At 41.5% G+C, this 24142-nt stretch overlaps 1 protein-coding gene across 2 annotated transcripts; it reads left to right on the top strand.

Moving 5' to 3' along the window:
* The first annotated feature begins 134 nt into the window (after nucleotides 1-134).
* LEPROT (leptin receptor overlapping transcript) lies at nucleotides 135-10788 on the top strand. Of its 2 annotated transcripts, none has more exons than XM_083510396.1 (4): nucleotides 135-276; nucleotides 2080-2155; nucleotides 3378-3564; nucleotides 8815-10788. In XM_083510396.1, the coding sequence occupies exons 1-4, from the start codon at nucleotides 261-263 to the stop codon at nucleotides 8929-8931; spliced, it is 396 nt and encodes a 131-aa protein (XP_083366522.1). In that variant the 5' UTR covers nucleotides 135-260; the 3' UTR covers nucleotides 8932-10788. The 2 variants fall into 2 exon arrangements, with proteins under 2 accessions (XP_083366522.1, XP_083366521.1); XM_083510395.1 differs by lacking the exon at nucleotides 135-276 and adding an exon at nucleotides 601-1447 and having other exon boundaries at nucleotides 1508-2155.
* The last annotated feature ends 13354 nt before the right edge of the window (nucleotides 10789-24142 follow it).

Genomic DNA, 24142 nt, shown 5'->3' on the forward strand with positions numbered 1-24142 from the left:
TTCCCCTCCCTTCAACTGCCTTGGCGCCGCCCTGAGGCAGTTCATAGGCGTGAAAAGAGTCTTAGTTTCTTTTTTAAAAAAAGAAAGTGCTGCTTTTCTGTTGTTGTTCCCTTCCCCCTGTGAGAAGGGGAAGGGTTAGAGCAGGAGCCACGTGAGCAGAAGGCGGAAGAAGTCGACACATTATTCTCCGCCTCCTCTGCTTCGTCGTCCAGCGAGAGAGAGCGAGCGCAAAAAAGGCGCCCCGCAAAAGAAAAGGAGATATGGCGGGGATTAAAGGTATCGGGCCGCTTCTCTCCTCGCGCGGCGGGTGGCCTCTGTCTCTCTTTCTCTCTCCCTCCGCTTTCCCCGTCGGCGCGGCGCTCTCGCTCCGCCGTCGCTATGGCTACCTCGTTCCCGCCCCTGCCCGGGGAAAGTTCCTCTGCAAATACGGCTAAAGGAGCGTTTCGCTGTGCAGCCCCCTCTCGGTTGTCGGCAACAACAGACTCCTCTCTGGGGCAGCGTAACTTTTTGCACTGCGCCGGCGCTGGGTCTCTTCCTCCTCCTTCCTACGCCCTTTTCCAGGGTGTGGATGTGAAGCACGCGGGGTGGGGAATCCGGAGGCGCCGGCGAGGGCAGGGCTCTTTTCTCTGGAGCAACTGCCGAGAAAGGCTCTGGCCGGTCACATTTTGCTGAAAATTCCTTTCCCTTGAAGCCTATTTAAAAGTTCAGGGGTTTTCCCAGCTGCTGTGACCCTCCCCAAACCATTGTTTTACATGCGATCGGTTTCGATTCGAAAGCAAAAAAAGAAACCCACTATAGCTCTTACCAGTGCTTTTCTTAAAAAAAAAAAAAAAAAGTTTATGGGTACTCTCATTTTCCTACTCATTGAAATACTGCCCCTCAAGGAGGCCAAACTTAGATTCATAAAATGTTTATGGGTGTGCGTCCCCCCAGAATAAAAGAACTGGTTCTTACAAACTTTTGGACTTCTAACTCTGTTTATTGTGGTCACCGAGGTAATGAGTATACAGCTCTTGCAGAGTGTGGTACTTCACTTCGTTTAAAATCTCTTTCCATCCCAATTACAGAAGTATAATTTAAGTGATCAGTGAAACCCTTAAAAAAAAAATCCAGCAAGAGGGTCCCATCCTGGAAGTATGGCTGTCAAAAGTGAAACAAACGTTATTTACTTCATAAGATCTATACACCACTTGATAGTAAAAACAAACAATCCTCAAAGTGGTTTGCAAAAAACAAAACAGTAAAATCAAGGAAAATTCAACAAACCCTACTTTAAAACACACAAAAGTTAAAATACTAAAACATTGACATTACCTCGGCTTTCTCTTTATTTAGGCTTGTCTAAATGCAAGAAGTAGTGACAGCCACCAATTTGGGATAACTTTTAAAGAAGAGATTACAAATTCATGGAGGATCAGGCTGTCAGTGGATACTAGCCATGATAAATGTACTACCTCTACTGTTGGAGGCAGCAGGCCTCTGAAGGCCACTTGTATAGCATCACAAGTGGCGGGGGGAGAGCTATTGCACCCAGGTCCTGGTTCTGGGCTTCCCATAGGCATCTAATTGGCCACTGAAGAGGATGTTGGGGCATTGGTCTGATCCATCAGGCTCCTCATATTCTTAAGGTAGATCAGAATACTGTATACTGGTAGATCTCTGGGTGATATGCATTAGATTACTAATGGCAGCAACAAGGTGATTTCCACTCCACCCCTATGTAGGCTGCTGAAATGAAGAAAGCTAGCCAGGAGTGGATTTTTTTTACATGAAATGACTGTGAGCTCAGTTATGTTCTGGTACTGGAAAGAAATTCCTAGGTTCAGGAGCCACTTTGGTATTTAATGCTAACTGTTTTGTTTTTAAATGGCTCTGATTGGAGTTCCAGTAAAAAACAAAGTAGATCCAACAAGCCTGAATTCTGACCACCTCTTGAGATCGAACATCGGCTGTATCAGGAAGCTACATCTTTAACTGCAATGTTGGATCACTTTGTGAATTAAACTGCACAGACTGTGATTGTACAAATGTATGTTAAGCATGTTAGTGATGTCATTCTTTTTATTTCCACTTGTGTAGCCCTTGTTGGCTTATCGTTCACTGGAGCTATGGGTCTGACGTTTCTTGTGTTGGGGTGTGCACTGGAAAGTTACGGGTAAGACTGAATTAATACGAGATATATCACTGTTCTATGTTGTGTGATGGTTTTAAGCTTGCTTATTTAGAATGAAATCCTTAAGCAAGCGGTTTATGAACGCAGCTTGAATCCTTTTTTCATTCTTACATCTTTCAGATGATTGAGGGAAATGAACGGCATCAGAGATTGTAACGGGGTTAACGTGTGGGAGAGCAGTCTGACAGCCGAGAAGAAAAATGAAGCTTAGGGTAGTTTGGTAAACCTTTGCTGAAGCAGTGGGTGTTGAGGAATAGAAATTGGCATGTCAGATAGAGAAGATGCAGTAGAATGCTAAAAGGTTCACAGATTAGAATCTGAGCTGATAGGGGGAAGGAGATGATAAGGGGTGCGGGTGGCGCTGTGGTCTAAACCACTGAGCCTCTTGGGCTTGCCGATCAGAAGGTCAGCGTTTCGACCGGGTGAGCTCCCTAAGCTCTGTCCCAGCTCCTGCCAACCTTGCAGTTCAAAAGCCTGCCAGTGCAAGTAGATAAATGGGTACCACTGCGGTGGGAAGGTAAACGGCGTTCCCATGTGCTCTGTTTTCCGTCACGATGTCCTGTTGCACCAGAAGTAGTCATGCTGGCCACATGACCTGGAAAGCTGTCTGTGGGCAAACGCTGGCTTCCTCGGCCTGAAAGCGAGATGAGCGCTGCAATCCCATATTCACCTTTGACTGGACTCAACTGTCCAGGGGTCCTTTACCCCTTTTTTAAAGAGATGAAACTGCAGAAAACATGGGGCAAAGAAGGGAGGAGGAAGAAAATGCAGTTGGGCTGGAAACCTGAGTATCCTGAAGTGAGCGGAAGAACAAATGTATATGGCCCTATATTTATACTTCAGTGACTTTTTCCTATGTACAGTGGTACCTCTGGATATGAATTTAATTCGTTCCGGAGGTCCGTTCTTACCCCAAAACATTTGCATCCAGAGGTGCCTGTTCTGCGCAGGTGTGTGTGACGGTAACCTGCTTCTGCATAGGCGCGGGCGGCAGAAACCTTTCCGTTATTTCTGGGTTTGCTGCATGCGTATCCTGAAGTATTTGCAAAGGGGACAGTACGTAACCCAAGGTTCCACTGTATATAGTTATGTGTATATTTCTGTGCTCAGCTGTTACGATTTCAGAGGATGATAATAGGTTGTGCATAAAATTCATTTTATACGGCATTAACTTCTCTCATCCTTTGTGTTTGTCATTCTGCAGCGTCTACTGGCCTTTATTTGTTTTGATATTTTACTTCATAAGTCCTATTCCCCACTTCATCACAAAAAGAGTAAGCGATGATACTGATGCCGCAAGCAGCGCCTGCAGGGAGTTGGCATGTTTCTTCACGACTGGAATTGTGGTTTCTGCCTTTGCGTTTCCTATTATCCTTGCACGCGTTGAAGTGGTAAGGTCTTATCACAAGAAAAGTTTATATGTCACCTTTTGACCCCTCACAGTCCTGGGCAAAATACAACATCCCACTCTTCTGATTGCTCCATTAGCACAAGCATTTCAGCTTGCCAGATGGAATGACCCCCCCCCAAAAAAATCCTTCCCCTGTATGCTGTTTCCTCTCATTCAGTCAAAAAAAAATTTTTTTTTGGGGGGGGGGAGCTTGGTGCTCAAGCGGAAGTCCTTGCACAGGGCTTCTACTGATGAGAGTCATTAGGTAAATCTCACGCCCAGTTTTTCTGGTGTATGGCACATTGCCTTGCAGATAAACACTTCACAAAATGAGTCATCTTAATAATGTCGTCTGGTTAAGTTGCTGCTCACAGTAAACCAGACAGAGCACCAAGCATAACTTCACAGATGTCACTGTGAGTGATGCTGCTGCCCCTTTTTTTTAAAGAAAAGTTTACATTAAAAATAATAATTGCTCAGCATTGTAAATACAAATACTGGGTGAGGCGGCCACTGCTAACTTCTCAGGTGAGGGGTAGGACCCAGAGTAACTGAGGATAAAGAAAGTTATCCCAACACTTTTCCAGACCCTCTCAGGAATCCACAGAGGCCTGGATGCTTCTGGTTCTGGAGGTGCCCAGCCATAATAACAAAATGTCAATACATGAAAACAAAAAAGCACTAAAAAGAGTGCAACGTTAAATAAGTTATTTAGCAAATGATTCTTCTAACATATGCCTTTTACCAGATCACCTCTTGTTTAAATTTTCAGCTGTGTGCTGTGTGATAGTGTCACATTTAGGTCCAGTGTGCATAAAAGCGAGTTGTCAAATGCCCAAAAATTAACAAGTGACTAAATATAAGCCCCCCTTTGAACTTGTAGCCCAAGCTGAACAACCTTGGATTTGCCCTGCCCTTGCAGTTACAGTTCTGAGTGAGGAAGTGGCTGTTATTGCCATTAATTTCTTTAGTCCCCATATCTCTGGGCTCAGACCCTGACATGCACTGGGGATGGAGCCCACAGGTACTATGAATGACTGTGATTGTAGCTGACTCAGCCAGTGTTGTAAAAAAAATAGTGCCAGGTGTGAGGCAGACACAGATGCTAATAACTTCCTTATTCACATTGTCTCTGGAATCCAGCATGAACACGAGAGGGCAAAAAGTTTGTAGTGAGCTGTGCTGTGGGTGTGGGTGCGTGTGTACATGTACATGTACATACAGATGTCAGCTCCTTCACTCCTGACCTTCATGTGTTTAGTGTTAAGGCCTGAAGAGGGCTTCTTAAGTGCACTTGGCTGAACCCCCATTTTGCCCTCAGACTGAAGCAAAATGATAACTTTTTAATAATAATAATAATAATAATTTTTTATTTATACCCCGCCCTCCCCAGCCAAGGCCGGGTTCAGGGCGGCTAACAAGCAATAATAAAAACAAGTTGAATGATTACAACTTAAAACAAAATTAAAATACAACATTAAAATATTGAAATATTAAAATATTAAAATGCCTCATTAAAATGCCTCATCGCAGGAGGAGAAGGAAAAGAAAAAAGAAAGAGAGGGAGGGAGGGAATCAAATTGGATCCAAGTCAAAGGCCAGGCGGAACAACTCTGTCTTACAGGCCCTGCGGAAAGAAATCAGATCCTGCAGGGCCCTGGTCTTATGAGGCAGAGCCTTCCACCAGGCCGGAGCCAGAGTTGAAAAGGCCCTGGCTCTGGTTGAAGCTAATCTAACTTCCTTAGGGCCCGGGACCACTAGGGTGTTGCTATTTATGGACCTTGAGGCTCTCCGTGGGGCATACCGGGAGAGGCGGTCCCATAGGTACGAGGGTCCTAGGCCGTGAAGGGCTTTAAAGGTCAAATCAGCACCTTAAATCTGACCCTGTACTTCACTGGGAGCCAGTGCAGCTTGAAAAGCACTGGGTGAATATGCTCCCATGGCAGAGACCCTGTGAGGAGCCTCGCTGCAGCATTCTGCACCCGCTGGAGTTTCTGGGACAGCTTCAAGGGCAGCCCCGTATAGAGCGAATTACAGTAGTCAAGCCTGGAGGTGACCATCGCATGGATCACTGTGGCCACTGTGGTCTTCTTGTATTGTTTACATGCATTCTGGTTCGTTTCCTTTTGAAAACTATATTTCGCAATAAGGTTTTCACGTGAATAAACCACTGGTTGTGCGGGTGGAATTCTGAAATCTCTGCAGTAAATGTTTTCTAACTGCAGTCTAGAGGAGTGTGAACACCTAGCAGAACTTACGGGGGTTTAGGCATAGTTAACACACACTGGATTGCATTGTCTGGCTTTGATGACGGGAGCTCCTTTATATGCCCACCTGTGCTTGCAAGTATGCGTAGCAGAACTTCATACTGCTTTCCGTTATCTGCTCGGCAACTTTTCCAAATCCACAGAGAGCAGGAAGGCAGAAGGAGGTGCTTCATGTTGTGATTACTGATATCAGCAGTTGCTCACCTTCCATGTTTTAAGAATGCAAACTATTACCTGCTTTAATGCTTGGCTCCCCTGAATTATTTTTGGGTGTTTGTGTTAGCTATTGCAGATGCTGTTTTGGCTTTCATTCAGGTATTCCTCTCTATCTGCTTCCCTACCAGCAGGAGTAAGTGAGTTCAGCAGCATCAGTAGGCGAGAGCTGCTGCCCTTGCATGTTATTATTGTGCTCTGTTCTCCTTCCCCTGTTGGTTGCCTGTGACAAGATAGGCTAATGACAACCATACTGGGCAGCAGAATGCTGGCTGTCTTGCTTCCAGTGTCCAGTTAGAAATCCTTTGAAACTCCAGTCTCCAGCTCACTGTTCTTAAAACATCCCTCCCATTCACAAATGGTGAACAGTCTGTTTCACCCAATTTACATTTCTATCTTGTTTACTGCTCTGTTTGCTCTCATTCACTTTGGGACCTTAATAGGACAGGTTAAGATAAATAATTTTTTTTGGTTAGTGCACTTGACTTTGCCTTAATGATTAAGCCAGGGTGCTTTGTTACCAGAATAGAAGCACATAAAGATATATTTATATCTTTCTCATATCTACTAGTATTCTCCCTGGTTTCCTTACTCCCGAGCCCTTAGTTGAGGTTCCATAAACTTGTTATGTCTAGAATTCTCCTTTCCAAGATCTTATCTAATTTATTTTCTAGTAGTAGTATATAGTCATACCTTGGGTTACAAACATGATCCGTGCAGGAGGCACGTTCGCAACCCACAGCACTGCATCTGCACACGCGCATGATGTCATTTTGAGTTTCTGCGTGAGCGCCAAAACCCGGAAGTAACCCGTTCTGGTACTTCCGGGTCCGCCGCGGTCCGCAACCCAAAAACGTGCAACCCACATCGTTCGTAACCCAAGGTATGACTGTATACATCTCCCACTACTTAGTCCATTTCTCTTTGTTAAGAATGTTAAATAAGAATAAATAATACAGTCCAACCACTAGAGAGAGCTCTAATTCCTTTTCTTACCAAACAATGTTTTGCTAAAGGCTGAAGATTGTAAAACATCTGGAAATGCAGAAACCATGGGTGGGAGGAACATTTTTACAGGTTTTTGGTGAAAGAAAATCTGTACAATACATAAAAACCCAAAATTACTTTACTGGAAGAGCTTAAAGTGAATAATGGCTAAGCCAATAGAATTTTATTTGCTGATCTATGTGGCATATTTATGAAATGTAAAAATATAAGTGCTACGCAGCACAGTGCTTTGAAGTAAACTGCACAGAGTTCTGTGAGACTTATTTGCTCCGAAGTACAGTAGATCTTTATAGGTTTGCAGCATCAATTGTATTGAAACAATATTTCTCAATAGTGCCAGTGCTAGAGATGGAGTTTTGAAAGTTACTGCTTCCAAAGGTATTTAGGTATATCTTAGTTTTTGTTAGTTGGGAAAACTTAAATAAAATACTGTAGTAGAAAGTATCGAGTTTGTGTTATGGGTCTATAACTTTAACAAATAATAAAACCATGTAATAAAACCTACATTTTGTTTACTACAATCATTTTACAGCTTCTAGCTTTTTTAGGTGCTTTTATATAAAACAGACTGCTAGCAGTAATAATACCATTTTATTTTATTTTATTAAAAAACTTCCATATTTTTAGAAAGTTCAGAAAACCTATAATATAATCAAGAAGTAGCATTAATATGTATATTGAGCCAAGCAGTGTTACTATAAAGTTTATATCATCAACTTTTAAAAATGGGCTGCTTCCTTGGATCATTGTTCTCAATCTTCCATGTCTGCTTTTTGCTTAATAGTGTGCATGTTTTTAAACAATATTGGTTTGCGTCCCCTGATGCACAAGATCAGGAATTGAAGGCTCAGTGAGAAGCACAAGAGATTAGTGACTGTGTTGTTAAAATGTCTTTCTGCCTTCCGTGTTGCAGGAACTCAATGTTCCCAGGTTGACCAGAGTTGTTGCATATACGTGCATTTGAAAGTAGTTTTCCAGCACCAAGTTCTGAGAATAATGCTTGGTGGACCTGTAATCCTATGCCCATTTATCTGGGAGCAAGCACTATTGAATTAATGGGACTTATTTTTGAGTAGACAGATAGAGGTTTGCCCTATTAGTCAACAATCACTTAACAGTTTAAATTTATTTTAGCTGTAAGAGATTTACAACAGTGTAAATTCTTTTTAATATTATTTTAAAACATTGTTTTTCCAAAACCATTTTACTCACCATTCAAAGATAAATGATATCATATTTGTCTTTATTTTATCAGTTTCACCCAAATATAAGTTTGGCCAAGGTGGCAAAGAGAAGTAATGTGTGGACAGTGGGGTGTCCAGGCCTTCATAGTTCTAGTAATGGGGGCAGACTTTTAATTTGCTCTTTTGAGAAGACTATGGCTGGCTGCCGCTAAATTACTCTAAATGATTTCCCCCTTCCTTTGTGGATGAGCTTGAAAAATTACCACTGAAGATCTTGTAAACTTTTCACGAACTGCTCTCTCGACCAGTTTTACTGTACTCATAAAGGACAAATAATTGTTTATATATATCACTGCATTTTAGCGAAATGTTTAATTAGTTCCTGTAATGACTACTTAGGTATGTAACAATTTCAGCTTACATTAGTTTGCTTGGTGCTCAAAATTTACTGTTTGATCGTAAGCGCTTTTAGCATCCTGATGTTGTATTTCTTTGTATGTGTCTAATGCTCAAAGTAGCGTGCATTTTCTATCAATGAATAGAGAGTAAATCTTTCTTCCTGTTCACTTTGTATTTCAGATCAAGTGGGGAGCTTGTTGCCTTGTTCTGGCTGGAAATGCAGTAATTTTCATTACCATTTTAGGCTTTTTTGTTCTATTTGGAAGAGGAGATGATTTTTCCTGGGAACAGTGGTAGACTTCACCATGGATTTTCATATGGATCTGCACTTTAGGGCTTACAGGGAGCTTTACTATGACACGGATCTTAGAGTGCATTGTATGTATGTATGTGTATACACGCATACACATATGATGACATATATTATTTGCATGCATTAATAACTTTACACTATTGCAAGGCTTCCCAAACTTGGATCTCCAGCTGTTTTTGGACTACAGTTCCCATCATCCCTGACCACTGGTCCTGCTAGCTAGCGATGATGGGAGTTGTAGTCCAAAACTAATGGGAAAAACCATGCACTATTGGATATGGGTCCGCTTTTTGTATCTGGTGCCAGCCTAACACAGGGTAAATGTACTGCCTTTTAAGTACTAGTCTCTCTTTTTAGTTGGATACATGCAACTTGCTGCAATTTGTGAGAATTTTTTGGACTGCAACCTACATTTTGCAAATTGGGACTGTCTTGCAGGTTAGGTGGATTTGCAGTGATGTGGAGTTTCGTTTCAATACTTAAATTTGATACAACTTTTGCTTTTTAAAAACAAAAAAATCCTGAAGTACAGAAAAAAGGTATTGAAAGTATATCAAATGCAAAAAAAAGTTTCATTTTGCCAAAGTGCTGAAATAACTGTAGTAAGCATTTCTTCGTGACAATAGCACAAAGACATTTTAATGTTAATGTTTGTAAAATACTCAGACTATTCGATTCTTAAATTACTCAGGGTTTGTAATGCTTTGAAATACACTCTTAAAGAAGAGCTTTTGCATGAGTGAGAAAATGGGATACAATCCTGCAGATGCATTTCATTCATTGACAGTTCTATTCTGTGTTGCTGGAAGTTTTGAGATAATTAATTTTAAAAGTAGTTTTAGCTCTGGTAAGAGTAGAGGTATGAAACATTAATGTACTCCTCTACACGTTTGCTTGGGAGTAACCCAGACACCAGTTTACTCTACTGAAGACAGTGGGATTTATTCCTGAGTCAACATGCATAGGGTTAGGTTGTGAAGTTGCCTTATAAATTATGCTGCAGCAAAAAAATTTAGCTTTGATCTTCTTTTCCTGGTGTTCCAAAAGTCTGTCTTTCACCATCACTTTCAAATAATACAGAATACACCTTTTTAAAGGTGGCATGATAAAGGCAAATGATAATGTTCACTTTCTGGTGCAGGGATGGGTATCCCGCAGCCTCTGGCCTTATTTCACGTGGCCTTCAACCTGATTTAATATGGGTATCAAAAAGGGCGAGCCTTGCCTAGCTTTGGGATCTGCCCCTCCAAAACTGACTTTGGTTGCACCCACCTTGACCAGGTGTGACCTTCAAAAGGAGATAGGTTTTGCCATCTCTGTTCTAAAAGGTGCTTTACTCTTTAAAGTGGGAACACAAGTTATTTTATTGGTGAGATGCAAAAGTTCCCACCCCCCATTTAATGTGCAAACTCAAATTACTATTTGTGGTGGTGTGAAATAAGAGTTATTGCAAGGGTTATAAAGGTTCCTGTGAGCCTGATACTGCTTGGCTCCAAGCTTGTCATCCTGCCAGTATCTGTGACCATTTATGTTAGCAATTTTCATTATATAGTTAAAAAAAAAAAGTATTGTGGTACCCTAAATACTCATAGTAATCTTACTCCAAAGTGCCTTTCTCCAAGATTATTGTGTTCTGCAGGAGGCATGTGCATCAAAGCCATGCTGCATGTATTTAATAAACATTGCTTTGCATTCTCTTGTTGACGATGTTTCATATACAGCATATATGACCTTTTGTAACCTTTGTAATTTATGTCATTTGAAGTACTGGAATTGCACAGTATTAGAATACATTTGTGAATGTATTTTTTAAAAACTCAATAAAATTTTACTTCAAAGTCTTATTTGTGGCGTGTATTCTGAATTATTGCGTCCCTTTTGATTTTATAACAAATTAAAAGAAGTAAGGACTGCACTGACTTTATCTGTGGAAAGTAAAATATAAATGCAAGTAAAAAACTTACTGTAACTGCAGTAAAATGTGGACAGCACATGTGGGCAGCAGTTTTTGCCTAGTAATCATAACAAGCTCAATTTATATAATGTTGAGCATTTATCAGTTCTGACAAGAGAAACCTTATAATAACTGTTTATCTAAACTTGTCTTTAATGCAACACAAAAAGGTTCTAATTACATTTAATAGCAAATTTGGTTCTACAATCAAGTGAAGATGCAATTTAAGATTTTCTTATTTTCAGCAGATTAAGCGTTTCTCAAATAAGTGATAGCTTTTTTCTGTATACATATAATAAAAATGTAAGATTGTTCTCACATTGTAGTAAGCTTGGCCACAGGTGTGTGGCACTGTAAACTGCAGCATGATAAGAAGCAGTGGAGGGACAGCTAGAGCAAGCTGCCTTGCCCCAGCCATCTGGGGGATCCACTGTTTCTGCCACCAGTTAGGATGAAGAGCCAGCCTAGTGGGAGGAATAGCACAGGAAGGTGATTGGTAGTGGTGGCTAGCTAGCTAGCCTGGTAATCTGCCATTACTCTCACCATTTATAATGAAGAGTTGGCCTAAAGCAGATCTGTAGGCTGGCTAGCCACCACTTCAGGTCTGTTTCCTGCAGTGATTCTCCTGGTGGCCAGTGGTCCCACTTGGCTGCAGTGGTGGCATGAGGTGGAACCAGAAGGACAAATAGATTAATGGGGGGACTGGAGGGATGGCAAAGTCTAGGAGTTGGGGTTGGCACAAAACATGGGGGCTTTGTGAAGGCTAGGCAGGTTTGACAAGCAAAGGTTAGTGGCAGGGGTGGGTGGATGAGATCTAGGGAGGCTTGGTGAGGGGGTTGGCAATTGACACTCCTAAAAATGTGTATATTTTCCTTCAGCATTTAATATAGCCTTGGAAGAGCCCGGTCTTACAAAATCAGTTGCTGCTTCTAACTTTTCCAAATTACAGCATTCTAAAGGTTTGGGTAGATATGTAGCAGCTCTGGGTTGGATTCCCCCTCACCCTGCATCACCTCCCATGCTGTTCCAGAGGATCCTCCATCCAGTGGTGGGCAGGGACAGAGGCAAATGTGGATGTGATTCCTACCTCTGTACTGTTGGCTACGTGCCAGTCACGCAGACATGTCTACACCACCATCCCATGTACACTCCCCTACATCCAAACAAGCAAGAGGCATTATCACAGTTCAAGGATACATTTGAGCCGGGCAAAATCGCTTGAGGCATGTGCAGAATTGGGACGGTGGGTGGCATTGCGAAAGTCCTGAGGGCCAAATAGGCCCCGAGGTTCTCCAACCCTGTTCAAGGCCATGAAGCCTTATAGAAAGAAGCTTTGAGAGCCAGTGTGGTGTAGTGGTTAAGAGCGGTAGTCACGTAATCTGGGAAACCGGGTTCGTGTCTCCGCTCCTCCACATGCAGCTGCTGGGTGACCTTGGGCCAGTCACACTTCTTTGAAGTCTCTCAGCCCCACTCACCTCACAGAGTGTTTGTTGTGGGGGAGGAAGGGAAAGGAGAATGTTAGCCGCTTTGAGACTCCTGAAGGGGAGTGAAAGGCGGGATATCAAATCCAAACTCTTCTCTTCTTCTTCTTCTTCTACTGAGGTTAGTCAACATAATTCTTCATCCGTGGTCCATTGTTTCCCCCAATTCTGTTTCTTAGAATCAGTAGCAGTGGGGAGGTTGACGTAGTGCATATGCCAATTCAGTGCTCCTGCTGTTGTGTTTGCACCAAGCCAACCTCTCCACTGCCTTTCTCCTCTCCTTCTGGGTAAGAAATTCAACTGGCAGGAGGTCTGGTGAGTGCTGCTGCTGCTGCTGCTCTACCACTCTACCCACTAGTGCTTAGGAGATATGTGCTGGCTGGGGCTGATGGGACTTTTTGTTCAAAGCAACTGGAGGCCCCCAGGTTGGTTAAGGCTGCATTAATACAATAACACCAAAAAACTTGATGTTCAAGACTAGATCTTTGAAGTAATTGTCATTGAGACATTTTAAAAACTTCACAATAATAAACTAGTGTACCACTGTGACATTTTACAGGGCAAATACATCCTGCAATATTTCTCTCCCCTCTTTTGTGCTTTATGCCAGCTGGAAACAGAATAACAACTGCCGACTCTCTTTTCTCCCAGAGGGGAAATGCATATCTAAGGTTTAAGTGGTGTTACTTTTCTTGCCTCCTAGCAATATGCCACAAAGCACATCTTAACATAAGACATACTGGTCGATGCAATGCTGTTGCAAGGTCCTGAAATGAGATACATTACCATCACATCCTATGTGAGTGGTGTTTTGTAGAATAGGGAAGCTTCCCTTACAAGATGGAAGTGTGCACATGTGTATGTGTGAAAATTAGTGGCTGAGTTATATGAAAGTTGCTTTAATTGGGAGCTCAACAACGAGATATTAATAGACTGCTACCATCCATTACCCTAGGACTTCTTGTGGAACAAGGACACTCAGAACTATGACCAATATCATATGCTCACATAATTCCAATTTCGTTTCAACCTATAGTAAGTTTCAGACGAAATAATATTGAACACAATGAATTGTGTTGTTTTCTTGGTCTGAAAAATGAGTCAATGCCTGTTGAGGTTTTACCATATTATTTATAATCATGATTAACAGACTTTGTAGAGTGAGTTTATTGAGGTTGATGTAGCTATCAAATTGTGTTTACCTGATGGACACACTTTAGGACACAGAGCAGTCAGATGAGACTGGCTGGGTTTTGGTGTCAAGGTTTTCAAGTCTCAGAAATGAATGTTGGCTGTATTGAGCAATGTTTGAAAAGGTAGTCAAATGGCAGTTTGTTTTCAAGCTGAGGCCATTTACTGGAATAGCAAATGCTATACTCATTATTTGATCAATGCATTACATCTCCATTCGCTACAGTATATTTCTTCTGGGAAGAAAAAGAGAAGGGTAGCACTCACAGTTAGCAATTGGGTTTATGTTCCAAAGAGACAGTTTGTGGGAAATATTTGCAGTATGCAGTACGCTGCTAGGTTCTGCTCAGGGAATAACTGACTTCCTAAGATTAGCACGAGGTTGTCTTTGGGGGAAGCAGCAATGCCATGACCCTCATGGCAGCCATTTTGTGCTATGCCACTTTGCAATGGCTGCCATTTTGTGACAGGCAGCCATAGCACTACCTCAAAATTCAAAATATGCCAACTTCTCCAAAAAGCTTGGTAATTCCTGCACATCACATAAATAATATTACTATATATTGGAAGATGATAAACAGAATTGTTTTCTTATTTCTATTACATCCTGATTAATATAAATAGAAATTGGCTTATTGTAGAGGGGCCCTCCAAGTGTCCCTATTTTTCAGGGACGTCTCTCATTTTGAGAAGCCATCCTGGTTTCTGATTTGGTCCCAGAATGTCCCGCTTTTCCTTAAGATGTCCCTGTTTTCATTGCAGAAATGTTGGGAGGGTGTGGAGTTATACAATCCCTGAGTTGTCTGAAGGCAATCCTGTACAAAGAAGTTTTAAAAAAAAATGTTTACTGTTTTATTATGGTTTTATATATGTTGGATGCTGCCCAGAGTACTGGGGCAAACCAATAAGATGTGTGGGATATAAATAATATAAAAAATAAAATTATGAAATCGGACGTCCCTATTTTCATTGGAGAAATATTGGAGGCTATGAAATCAGTCATCCAAAGGTTTTTTCTTTTGTAAAAACTGTTAATGCAAGTAGGTTAAAGGACAAGCTTTAATGATTGTGCTTGTTTTTGGTTTTGTTCTTCTAATAGCAAGATAGACATTTTGTAGCACACGTCTCCACCAAGGTAAAGTAAGGTATTATAAGTTGTTGAAACTAATTTTATTCCCACCTCTAAATCTTTTTTGTAATGTGTAGATAATGAGGAAGTCTTCTAGTTAAACTCATTATTAGGAGAAGTCAATGTATGTTTCCCTGTAGCACTTCAGGTAATTTCATTAACTCTGTAGCATTTTCTACAGGTTTTTGCAAACTTTTAGGTTTCAGCAAGTGATCATTCATTCATACTGTCTTCTTACAGCACTATTATGTGAATGTTTACTGAGAAGTAAGTCCTATGCTTTTCAATGTGGCTTATTTCCTGGGCCAGTGATTCTCCAGCCTGCTTTCGACCAACGGTACAAATTGAGAATATTTTCTTGCATCTAATGGCTCTTTACATTTTATGGTCTTTAAGAATGTTTAATTATTGATTTAATTGTATTTTTATCAATCTGTTTACAAGCAACTGTGGCAAAAATGTGGCACCTGCATTTAAATGTAACTTCAATATGTTTGCTTCTTGGATAAAGGTTCAAAAATCTTATCTCTTAATGTTCATGTGGCATATGTTTGTTTGTTTGTTTGTTTGTTTGTTTGTTTGTTTTTGTTGTTGCTATGATTAAATAAAACATACTTTATATGTAGCTTTTATGTTCAGCTAGCTTCATTAGTTGATGGTGTTTATACAAAATAGACTCCAATCTTATAATCGATGAGGGGGGAAAATACAGTTTGGAATAATGTTAGATGCAACCTTTGCAAGGGGAAGAGCTGTCTGTCAAAATTGCTGGATCATGCTTGACATGTTTCATGGCAAGACCTTTCGGTTAAGGAAACTGATCAATATGTGTGAAATCATAGTGGGTAACCTCAGTGACAGCACTGAGTGGTATTGTTATATTGCAGGCATGTCCAAAATCCGTTTCAGGGGCCTAATCCGGCCCATCAGCCAGTTTAATCTGGCCCCTATGGCAGTTTATTTCCTGGGGTAAAATCCTTAAAAAAGGTCAACAACTTTGGTCAGCCCTCACGCATGTTCACTTCATCAAATCTGGCCCTGTTATATTGTAACGAGCCAAGTAAGAACTATGTTGCTGTCCAAATGCAAAATGATGACGATGTTGATTAAGAGGATAATTAAATTTCCATACCACCCTTCATCCGAGGATCACAGGGCAGTTCACAATATAAAAGCACAAAAAATGCATAACATAATGACAAACAAAAACAACCCTCCCCCCCCCCCCGTTCACATTTAGCAATTTGGTTAAAGATCAAGATGAAGGAAAATATTAAAAGTCCCCCTTCCTTCAGCTGCCTCACTATGAATTACTACAGAACCTACTTGTGCATAGTGATGTTTTTAGGTGCCCCTGACTCTTCATCTCTCACATTTGACACCATCAGCATTTTGGGACCAGCATATCCTTATTCTGTGCTATTGCAGGGTCAATTTATGTTTTCCACATGGTGTATGATACATAAGTCATACATTTAGAGGAAAAAGGAGAGGAAAATGCAAAATTCTAAATTGCGGTGTTCTTTGGCTTCTTTGTCTGGAGTTTTAGAAAGCCATATATTCTCTTTAATTGAATTATAGTGTCTGCTGTGTTAAATGGTCCAGCAACTAATTCATGTCAGGTTCTAGAGACTTTTTTTTTTTAATTGGCAGTGCTAGAACATGCGAAAATTTTTCATATTATATGTGAAAAAAGACATGCTTATTTGTTCCATAGTCCTCTTCCACTTTCCTCCCCCTCTGAGACATCTTTCTATTCAGCACGTACATCCTATTAAGCATCAAGCACATTTTGTGTACAGCATGGTTATTTTGAATTGGCTTTTAATATAATAGTTGCATGAAGAATTGTATCAAGTGACCTACCAACCATAATTACAGAACCGCTTTCATAGAACAACTAAGGTAGCACATTGGTCAGAATAAGTATTGAAAAAAGAGATAGTTCCAGGTTAAGAATGAACAATAAATCCTAGGCCTGTGACTGTGTGACAGGAGTTGCCATTCTATGGCTTCATCCCATAACACTACAATAATATTTGAATGCCTATAAAGTACCATAAAGTAGTATATAGCACCATAAAGTAGGTCTCATCCTGCGGTGCTGATCAGATGGGAAGGACCTGCACAATCCCCCGCCAACCCCACCCTCATGCACGCACATGCATATTGTACTGAACATGTAACTTTTTTGCAGCAATGTGGGATAAATACATGAAAAAAACATGTCCTTGGTGCTTCTAGGGTCAGACATGAAGAATCCTATAGTCCCCTACTAATCAAAACTCTCACGAATTGAATTAACATCTGATGGTTTGGGTCCTTCAGTAAATGAAGTCTTGCTCTGCTATGTCCACAGCCCCCTGATGGCACTGTGACATGAGGACCATAAATAATCCTGCTGGGCCTTCCATGTTAGTGGAGGTTTAATATCCAAAGAGACACATGAGTTCCTCCAACAAAATGTGCTGATTAATTAGGTAATTTAGTGCCTCCCATATGTATTGGCAAATGTCCTTCGTCTAGAGCAGGCATCCCCAAACTCAGCCGTCCAGATGTTTTAGGACTACAACTCCCATCATCCCTAGCTAACAGGACCAGTGGTCAGGGATGGTGGGAATTGTAGTCCCAAAACATCTGGAGGGCCGAATTTGGGGGTGCCTGGTCTAGAGTGTCCTGCAATATACAGAGTAAACTCAGGTGCTTGTCAAATTTCAGTCTCTGTCCAGACTAGTGCAGCAAACTACATAAGGGATATTTTAATTTGCTTTCATTCAAAGAAATGGTGGAAGTAATCATTTTAGGAAAACTGGTGGTTCCCAACTGCACTTGAAAAACTGAATGAAAGGGCTATCCTGGAGACACGGATAATTGGAACCACTGGATAGATATACCCATCAAGTATTCTGCATGTCTTCCCTTTCTCTTGGGTTTTTAGATCAGCCAGGAGGTGGGGCAGAGACTTGGGCCTGGAAATGGACTGGAAGGCAGTGAAGATGTTAAAAGTACTGGCATAATGGACTCATATTGCCCAGTCCCAATAATCTCCCTTGCCGCCATATTCTGCACTAACTGCAGCCTCTGGATTATTTTCAAAGGCAGCCCATACAAATAATGCATTAAAGGAGTCTAGAAGGGAGTTTAATAAGGCACGGATGACTGTAAACCCAGTAAACAAGTAGGGCTGCACTTGGTGTATCAGTCTTAGCTGTTAACAGCACTCTGAGCCACAGAGGTTGCTTATGGATCTAGGGACAAAAAATCAGCTGCCCTCACCTACTCCTCCAGGTCCTCCAAACATACCTTTTCCTGAAAAGGGTGGATTTGTTCACTGCCTTTCATATTATTATACTGTATACAGATACGCTCATTGTAGATCCATATTAGAACACAGTGGTGTGCTTCAATTTTATTGACAAATAGAATTAGTTAATTAACAGCCTGCCTTTACAGTACTGGTTTTCCATTGCTGCAGTTGCTGTGAGTCTAGAGAGGAAAGCTCTGTTCACTTTAAATGAGCTACTGGCTACCACTATTAGAATTCTAAGGGAAACAAAACCAGACATATAAAAAATCAGCATTCTCTCTCTCTCTGTGTGTGTGTGTGTGTGTGTGTGTGAGAGAGAAAGAGAGAGAGAGAGAGAGAGAGAGAGAGAGAGAGAGAGAGAGAGAGAGAGATCCAGCTGTTCGAGATAAGATGTACCTTTTCGTCTCCCCTCATAATCATTTAAAACGTGCATACAGATCAGATATGTGCTTATTGACATTGAAAAGCATCCACCTTGAGGAGGGAAGTTTATACAGTATTTGTTGGACAACAGACTTGTTCTTTGTAACACTGAAGAAATGCAAAAGGTTCACATGTCAGAATGCCTTTCTCTAGCAGCAGCAGCATAAGTGCAAACCGTGATGCAAATGTTACTATAGAAACTACTTTTTTCAATTTAAACTCCATAAACAAGCTTGCAGAACACAGGTATGCTTCGGATTCATAAGGTGCAACTGTCTGGCTTTACATTTACCTTGCACTTTTCTGCACATGCATATTTACTTTGTATTAAGGCACTTGATACCTATTATTTTTCTTAGTTACCAGTATTAGAGCTAAAAAAAAAAAAAAAAAAGAAAGGACAGGGGAAGGCTAGATTAGAGTTTATTACGAAGGATGTGACCTGTTCCTGTGCTCCCATGTGTGAAGAGAGTGAAAATGTCCAAGGCTTATTTTTTTGGCAGTTCACAGTTGACAGAAATGTGAAGATAATGTGTTCTCTGAAAAAATTAGAATTAAAAAAATATATGCTTCCCTATGTACTCTCCCCAGTAGCTGTATCTTTAGGAAGACACTATTTTAGAAACATTTTTGCTTCTTCCTACAGAATGATTCCATTTTTCTCCCTGAACAATAACCTCAGTGTCACCAACCTGGAACCCCTGGGCACCTGTGCAGGCCTTCACTGGCACACCTGGGCAGGGACTCCAGACTCCAAGCTTTTAGAGGGTTTTTTTTTTTGAGGGGGGTTGGAGTAAGTCTCTAGCCCTTCTAAAAAGAAAATTAGAAAATGTGCAGGTACATATCCCTATGATTTCGGTGAACTTAGCCAGCCTCCCTATTGCTGTTTTTAATCAATGAATGAAATCAGAGTTGTGATGGACACCAGGCAGTAGGAGTCCCTTAAGTCCTAAAGGACTGCTGTTTCTCCATCCTCCTTAGTGGTCATTTTCTGCTTTTGTGCTGCAATCCTGGGAGATTACAAGGTCTAGAAATGTCCATAGTTGGCTTTGCATTTCCCCCTAGCAAACAGAATGTATCTGTCCTTTGATGGGTTCATGTGACAGCACATAGTCCCTAGAATGCTGCTACACAAATACCACTACACAGCTAAGGGGGTTAAACAACCCCTGCTCCCCGCCAAAGGCAAATGTGAAAATGTTGCAAGGAGACTTAGCGATGTGACTTGCCTGCAGAAACCAAAGACCACACACTCATTAAGAATTAGCTGTATAGTTACAGTGGGGGGGGGGATATTTTATCCCCTGCTAAATTTGCCCATTTGCCCTGTGACGAAGAAATAACCAGTCCATAATTTTAATGGTAGGTTTATTGTAGTTGTGAGAGACAGAATAACAACAGGACACAATAAACCTGCCACTAAAATTATGGATGGGTCATTTATTTGTCAGGGGGCAAACGGGCAAATTTAGCAGGGGATCAAATACTTTCCCCCCTCACTGTAACTGTCAGTTCAATGGCATTCATATCTAGTCAGAAGTTTAATGGCAGTAACTTCCAGGTAAGAGATGGTAGCCTAGGATTTGGTTTAGGGTTGGTTTTGGTAGGGAAACAAGGTTCTTGTGCCTTTAAAAACAGTATGGCAGGCAGAAATTCAGCAAGCAAGTGAAGCCTTTCCTGGTATGGAAAAACAATTGTGAGAAAAGCTTCACTGCAGTGACTGCAATTTCTAATTTTGTGTTATGCCATGCCCCCCACAGCAGCTATTTTGTGGCAGGTACCCACTGCACGTTCTGAAAATTATGAAACTGGTCCAGTTTGGTGATCTCTGACCAAGAGCAATGGATAATTTTGAGTTTCAGTGCCTCCTGGTGTTCCCTAGGTGTCTCTGTGCAGCCTAGGCCACTTTCTTATTTACCTTTTTTCCCCATAATGGTTCATAACTTCCCCTGCTCACCATTCAGTTTGGAAATCTGGTCAGCTAACCATGCTGTTTTCCCCCAAATAGTAGAAAATTTCTTCATTAGTTCCAAGCCCAACTGAGAGTGTGATGGGGTCTGGATTCTGCCCCCAAACCCTTTACCTGGATGATGCTTCAGCAGCATGAAGGATCAGAGAGGCCTCAGTCTTTTTTAATTCAAGCACTGCAGTCAGTTCCTTTTGCTTTATCCTTTTTCTCTGTTTATATGAACACATATCATTGCTGCTATTCATCCTGCAGATCAAATCCCAAGAAACATAAGGAAGAAGCATGTGTGTCCAAATAATACAAGATTTTCTGCATCCATCTCCTACTTTGGGCAAGGTTTGCTATGTCATATGCTTGATGTCTTCCATTTATGCTGAAAGCTTTATTGTCCACCTATTCTGGAAATTGAGAGGTTTTCCAAATATTTCCCCTGAATAAGTATCTCTGTGTGTTCACATTAAGAAGTTCCGCAAGGCTTTTTCTATATGCTTTGTACTTGCTAATCTGCATACCAGTTTGCTAAAGTGAAAATGTAACTTGGGAGTAATCGCAAACCAGTGAAATGGTGACTGCATATATCTGTTACTAATTAAAGGGGAAAGAATGATAAAACCTGGGGAAACACTGCAGTTTATGAGTCAACCTATTTTGGACTCGAGTCACAGACAGTTATCTAATTCTGTTATCCCTGGTAATTCAACAAGGGTTTTGCATCATATCTATGTAATGCAATGAATACATTCATTAAAAAAAATATTTTTGCAGGATGTTCATACCATTCCCTGACTGAAGTTTCCACTGAAGTCGACATTTGGGCTCATCCAAAGCACTCTCCTCCTTTGTGCCGTTTTCACACACAGAGCAGAGTGGCTGCTTACAGTCCTGCTCAATAAATGTTAATCTCATAGGTGTCTTCATGGTTCATCACTGTCCTGGGGACATTTCTTATCCACTCTGCCAGAAGTTATATTTCCTTGTTGTTTTCATTCTGGCCTTTATTAACGCACTGCTAGACATGTCTGTCAAAACTCTGCTTCTGGCTCTGTTATAAATAGATCAGACTAGGGATTCTATGTTGGATTAGTTTGGTTAAAAAGAAAAACAGATATGGTGAAATAAAAAGAGAATTCCCGCGATGCCTAGATCCAGGTTTTGGGGCAAGGACTCTTTGGTTGAACAGCCCCAGCAGAGACTTAAAATCACAAAATATGCAGCAAAGTAAAGCATGGAAATATAGACTGTTAGATGTTCAAACTATCCCTTCTAAGTTGCTTCCAAAGTTCCTGACTTCCCTTAGCATACAAAGAGACCACACATTTGGTAAGTTAAAAATGGTTTACTTACAAACTCATCAAAGGCCAGATTCATGTGCTTTTCCATACAACAGCAAGAAAAGACAGGCAGTATAACTTAGGTTCTAAAATGGTGAAAGTTTCCAAATTATTTGTATAGAAACACAAGGATGGCTGGCTTAAGCCACCTGGTCTAAGCTTGGAGCATCCAACTTAGACCACCTTACTGGTAGAGTTCTTATAGTAGAAAGTGAAAGTACAGAGTTTGGCAAGCCTTCCTCCCAAGGTGTTCTTTCACTTTCACTCCATAAGGAAAAATAATATGTTTAAAGGCAATATAATCCACTTCATGATGCTAGAGGTCCTGTTTATTGATGAGAGAAAGTGTGGCTTCTCCCTCTTAATTGCTAGTGCCCATATTTTTGCATTAATTTCCCCATATTTTATAAAGCCTACAGAATTTGTGGCACCCAAACAGCCGCCAGCCAGCCAGCATGCTGTGATTCAGTTTAATACTAAGTGTGATTTCAGGTTAAGCCTGCAAATAACCTTCTCTTAAAAGGCTACAATTCTACATACACTCGTCCAGCAGCAAGTGCAACTGAACACAATAGACCTAAATCCCAAGTGTAAGTTTGGACTGCACAACTATTGCAACCCACAGACTGGGCTTTTTCATCCATCCTCCTTTTCCCCCTCAGCAGATGGCCTGAATAAGTCCTGTGAACTTGAGTAAAAGGTAAAGGTAAAGGGACCCCTGACCATTAGGTCCAGTCACGGACGACTCTGGGGTTGCAACGTTCATCTCGCTTTATTGGCCGAGGGAGCCGGCGTACACTTCTGGGTCATGTGGCCAGCATGACTAAGCCACTTCTGGTGAACCAGAGCAGCGCACGGATTCGCCATTTACCTTCCCGCCGGAGCGGTACCTATTTATCTACTTGCACTTTGACATGCTTTGAACTGCTAGGTTGGCAGGAGCAGGGACCGAGCAACGGGAGCTCACCCTGCCGCGGTGATTCGAACCGCTGACCTTCTGATTGGCAAGCCCTAGGCTCTGTGGTTTAGACCACAGCGCCACCCGCATGAACTTGAGTATTTTCTCCCTACTTTGTGATGTTTCCTTTAGACGCACCAAAGGTCTAGTACTACTATTGATGTTCACTGCTTGGATCTAGCACTGAAAAGGCATACCAAGTGATTCCCATAAACATGTCTTACTCGCTTTCCTGCCTCCACAATGTTTTCAAATACTGCTTCTAGCATGTAAGTCTGAGTCTCGCCAGTAGTGAAAAGTGGGTTGGTCTTGCACTGCCACCTCAGCAGCTGCCTTACGATTGTTTTCGTCTTGCGAACCTAAAATGGAAGTGCAATATCTAAGAATGCTACAACTGGTCATGGGATGCTTGGATCATGATATACAACTCAAGGTATTGTGACCACAAAGGGAACATCCTCAAGCATGCAGATGCTAGGCGTCATTGCAAATCCGTTGATGGTGGCTTCAGTACATGGTATTTATGGTTCACAATAGCCTGCTTGGCTTAAAGTAAAAGGTTTATTGATGGAACAAGGTCAAGTACGAAATGATTTGCAAACTGCTTTGAGGTTTTAGTACAGTCAAAAGGTATATTATTTTGTGAAATAAATAAATGCACAGAATAGTGCATTTGCAGGATAGTCATCTAGCATGGTGCTTGTACTTCTTGTACCTTAATTTCTTGTACCTTTTCAATGCAGAGCTATGGCAATTGTTCCGTCAGCATTTCCACTTGCCAGACTGAACAGTCCCCCTCTCCTTGCCCTGCACGCTGCTCTGGGGGGTTCTCCTCTTCTGACCCCTCCCAGAGCCACTTTGGGGGTGGGTGAGAGGATGGGCAGGGAAAGCCCTGTTTTGCTACTGGAATTTCTTGAACCGGGTTAATAATGATAATTTTATTATTTATACTCTGTCCATCTGCCTAGTTGTCCCAGCCACTCTGGGCAGCTTCCAACACATATAAAGAACATAAGAAAACATCAAAAACTTCCCGATACAGGGCTGCCTCCAGCTGTCTTCTAAAAGTTGTGTAGTTCTTTATCTCCTTAACATCTGATGGGAGGCCGTCCACAGAGAGGGTGCCACTACCGAGAAGGCCCTCTGCCTAGTTCCCTGTAACTTCACTTCTCACAGTGAGGGAACTGCCAGAAGGCCCTTGGAGCTGGACTTTAGTGTCCAGGCTGAAAGATGTGAGAGGAGATGCTTCTTCAGGTATACAGGGCCAAGGCTGTTTAGGGCTTTAAAGGTCAATACCAACACTTTGAATTGTGCTCAGAAACGTACTGAGAGCCAGTGTAGATCCTTTAGGACTGGTGTTATATGGCACCAGCAGCCACTCCCAGTCAGAAGTCTAGCTGCCACATTCTGGATTAGTTGCAGTTTCCAAGTCACTTTCAAAGGTAGCCCCAT

Source organism: Podarcis liolepis, assembly GCF_965112155.1.
Source record: "Podarcis liolepis genome assembly, chromosome: 6".
NCBI lineage: Eukaryota > Metazoa > Chordata > Lepidosauria > Squamata > Lacertidae > Podarcis > Podarcis liolepis.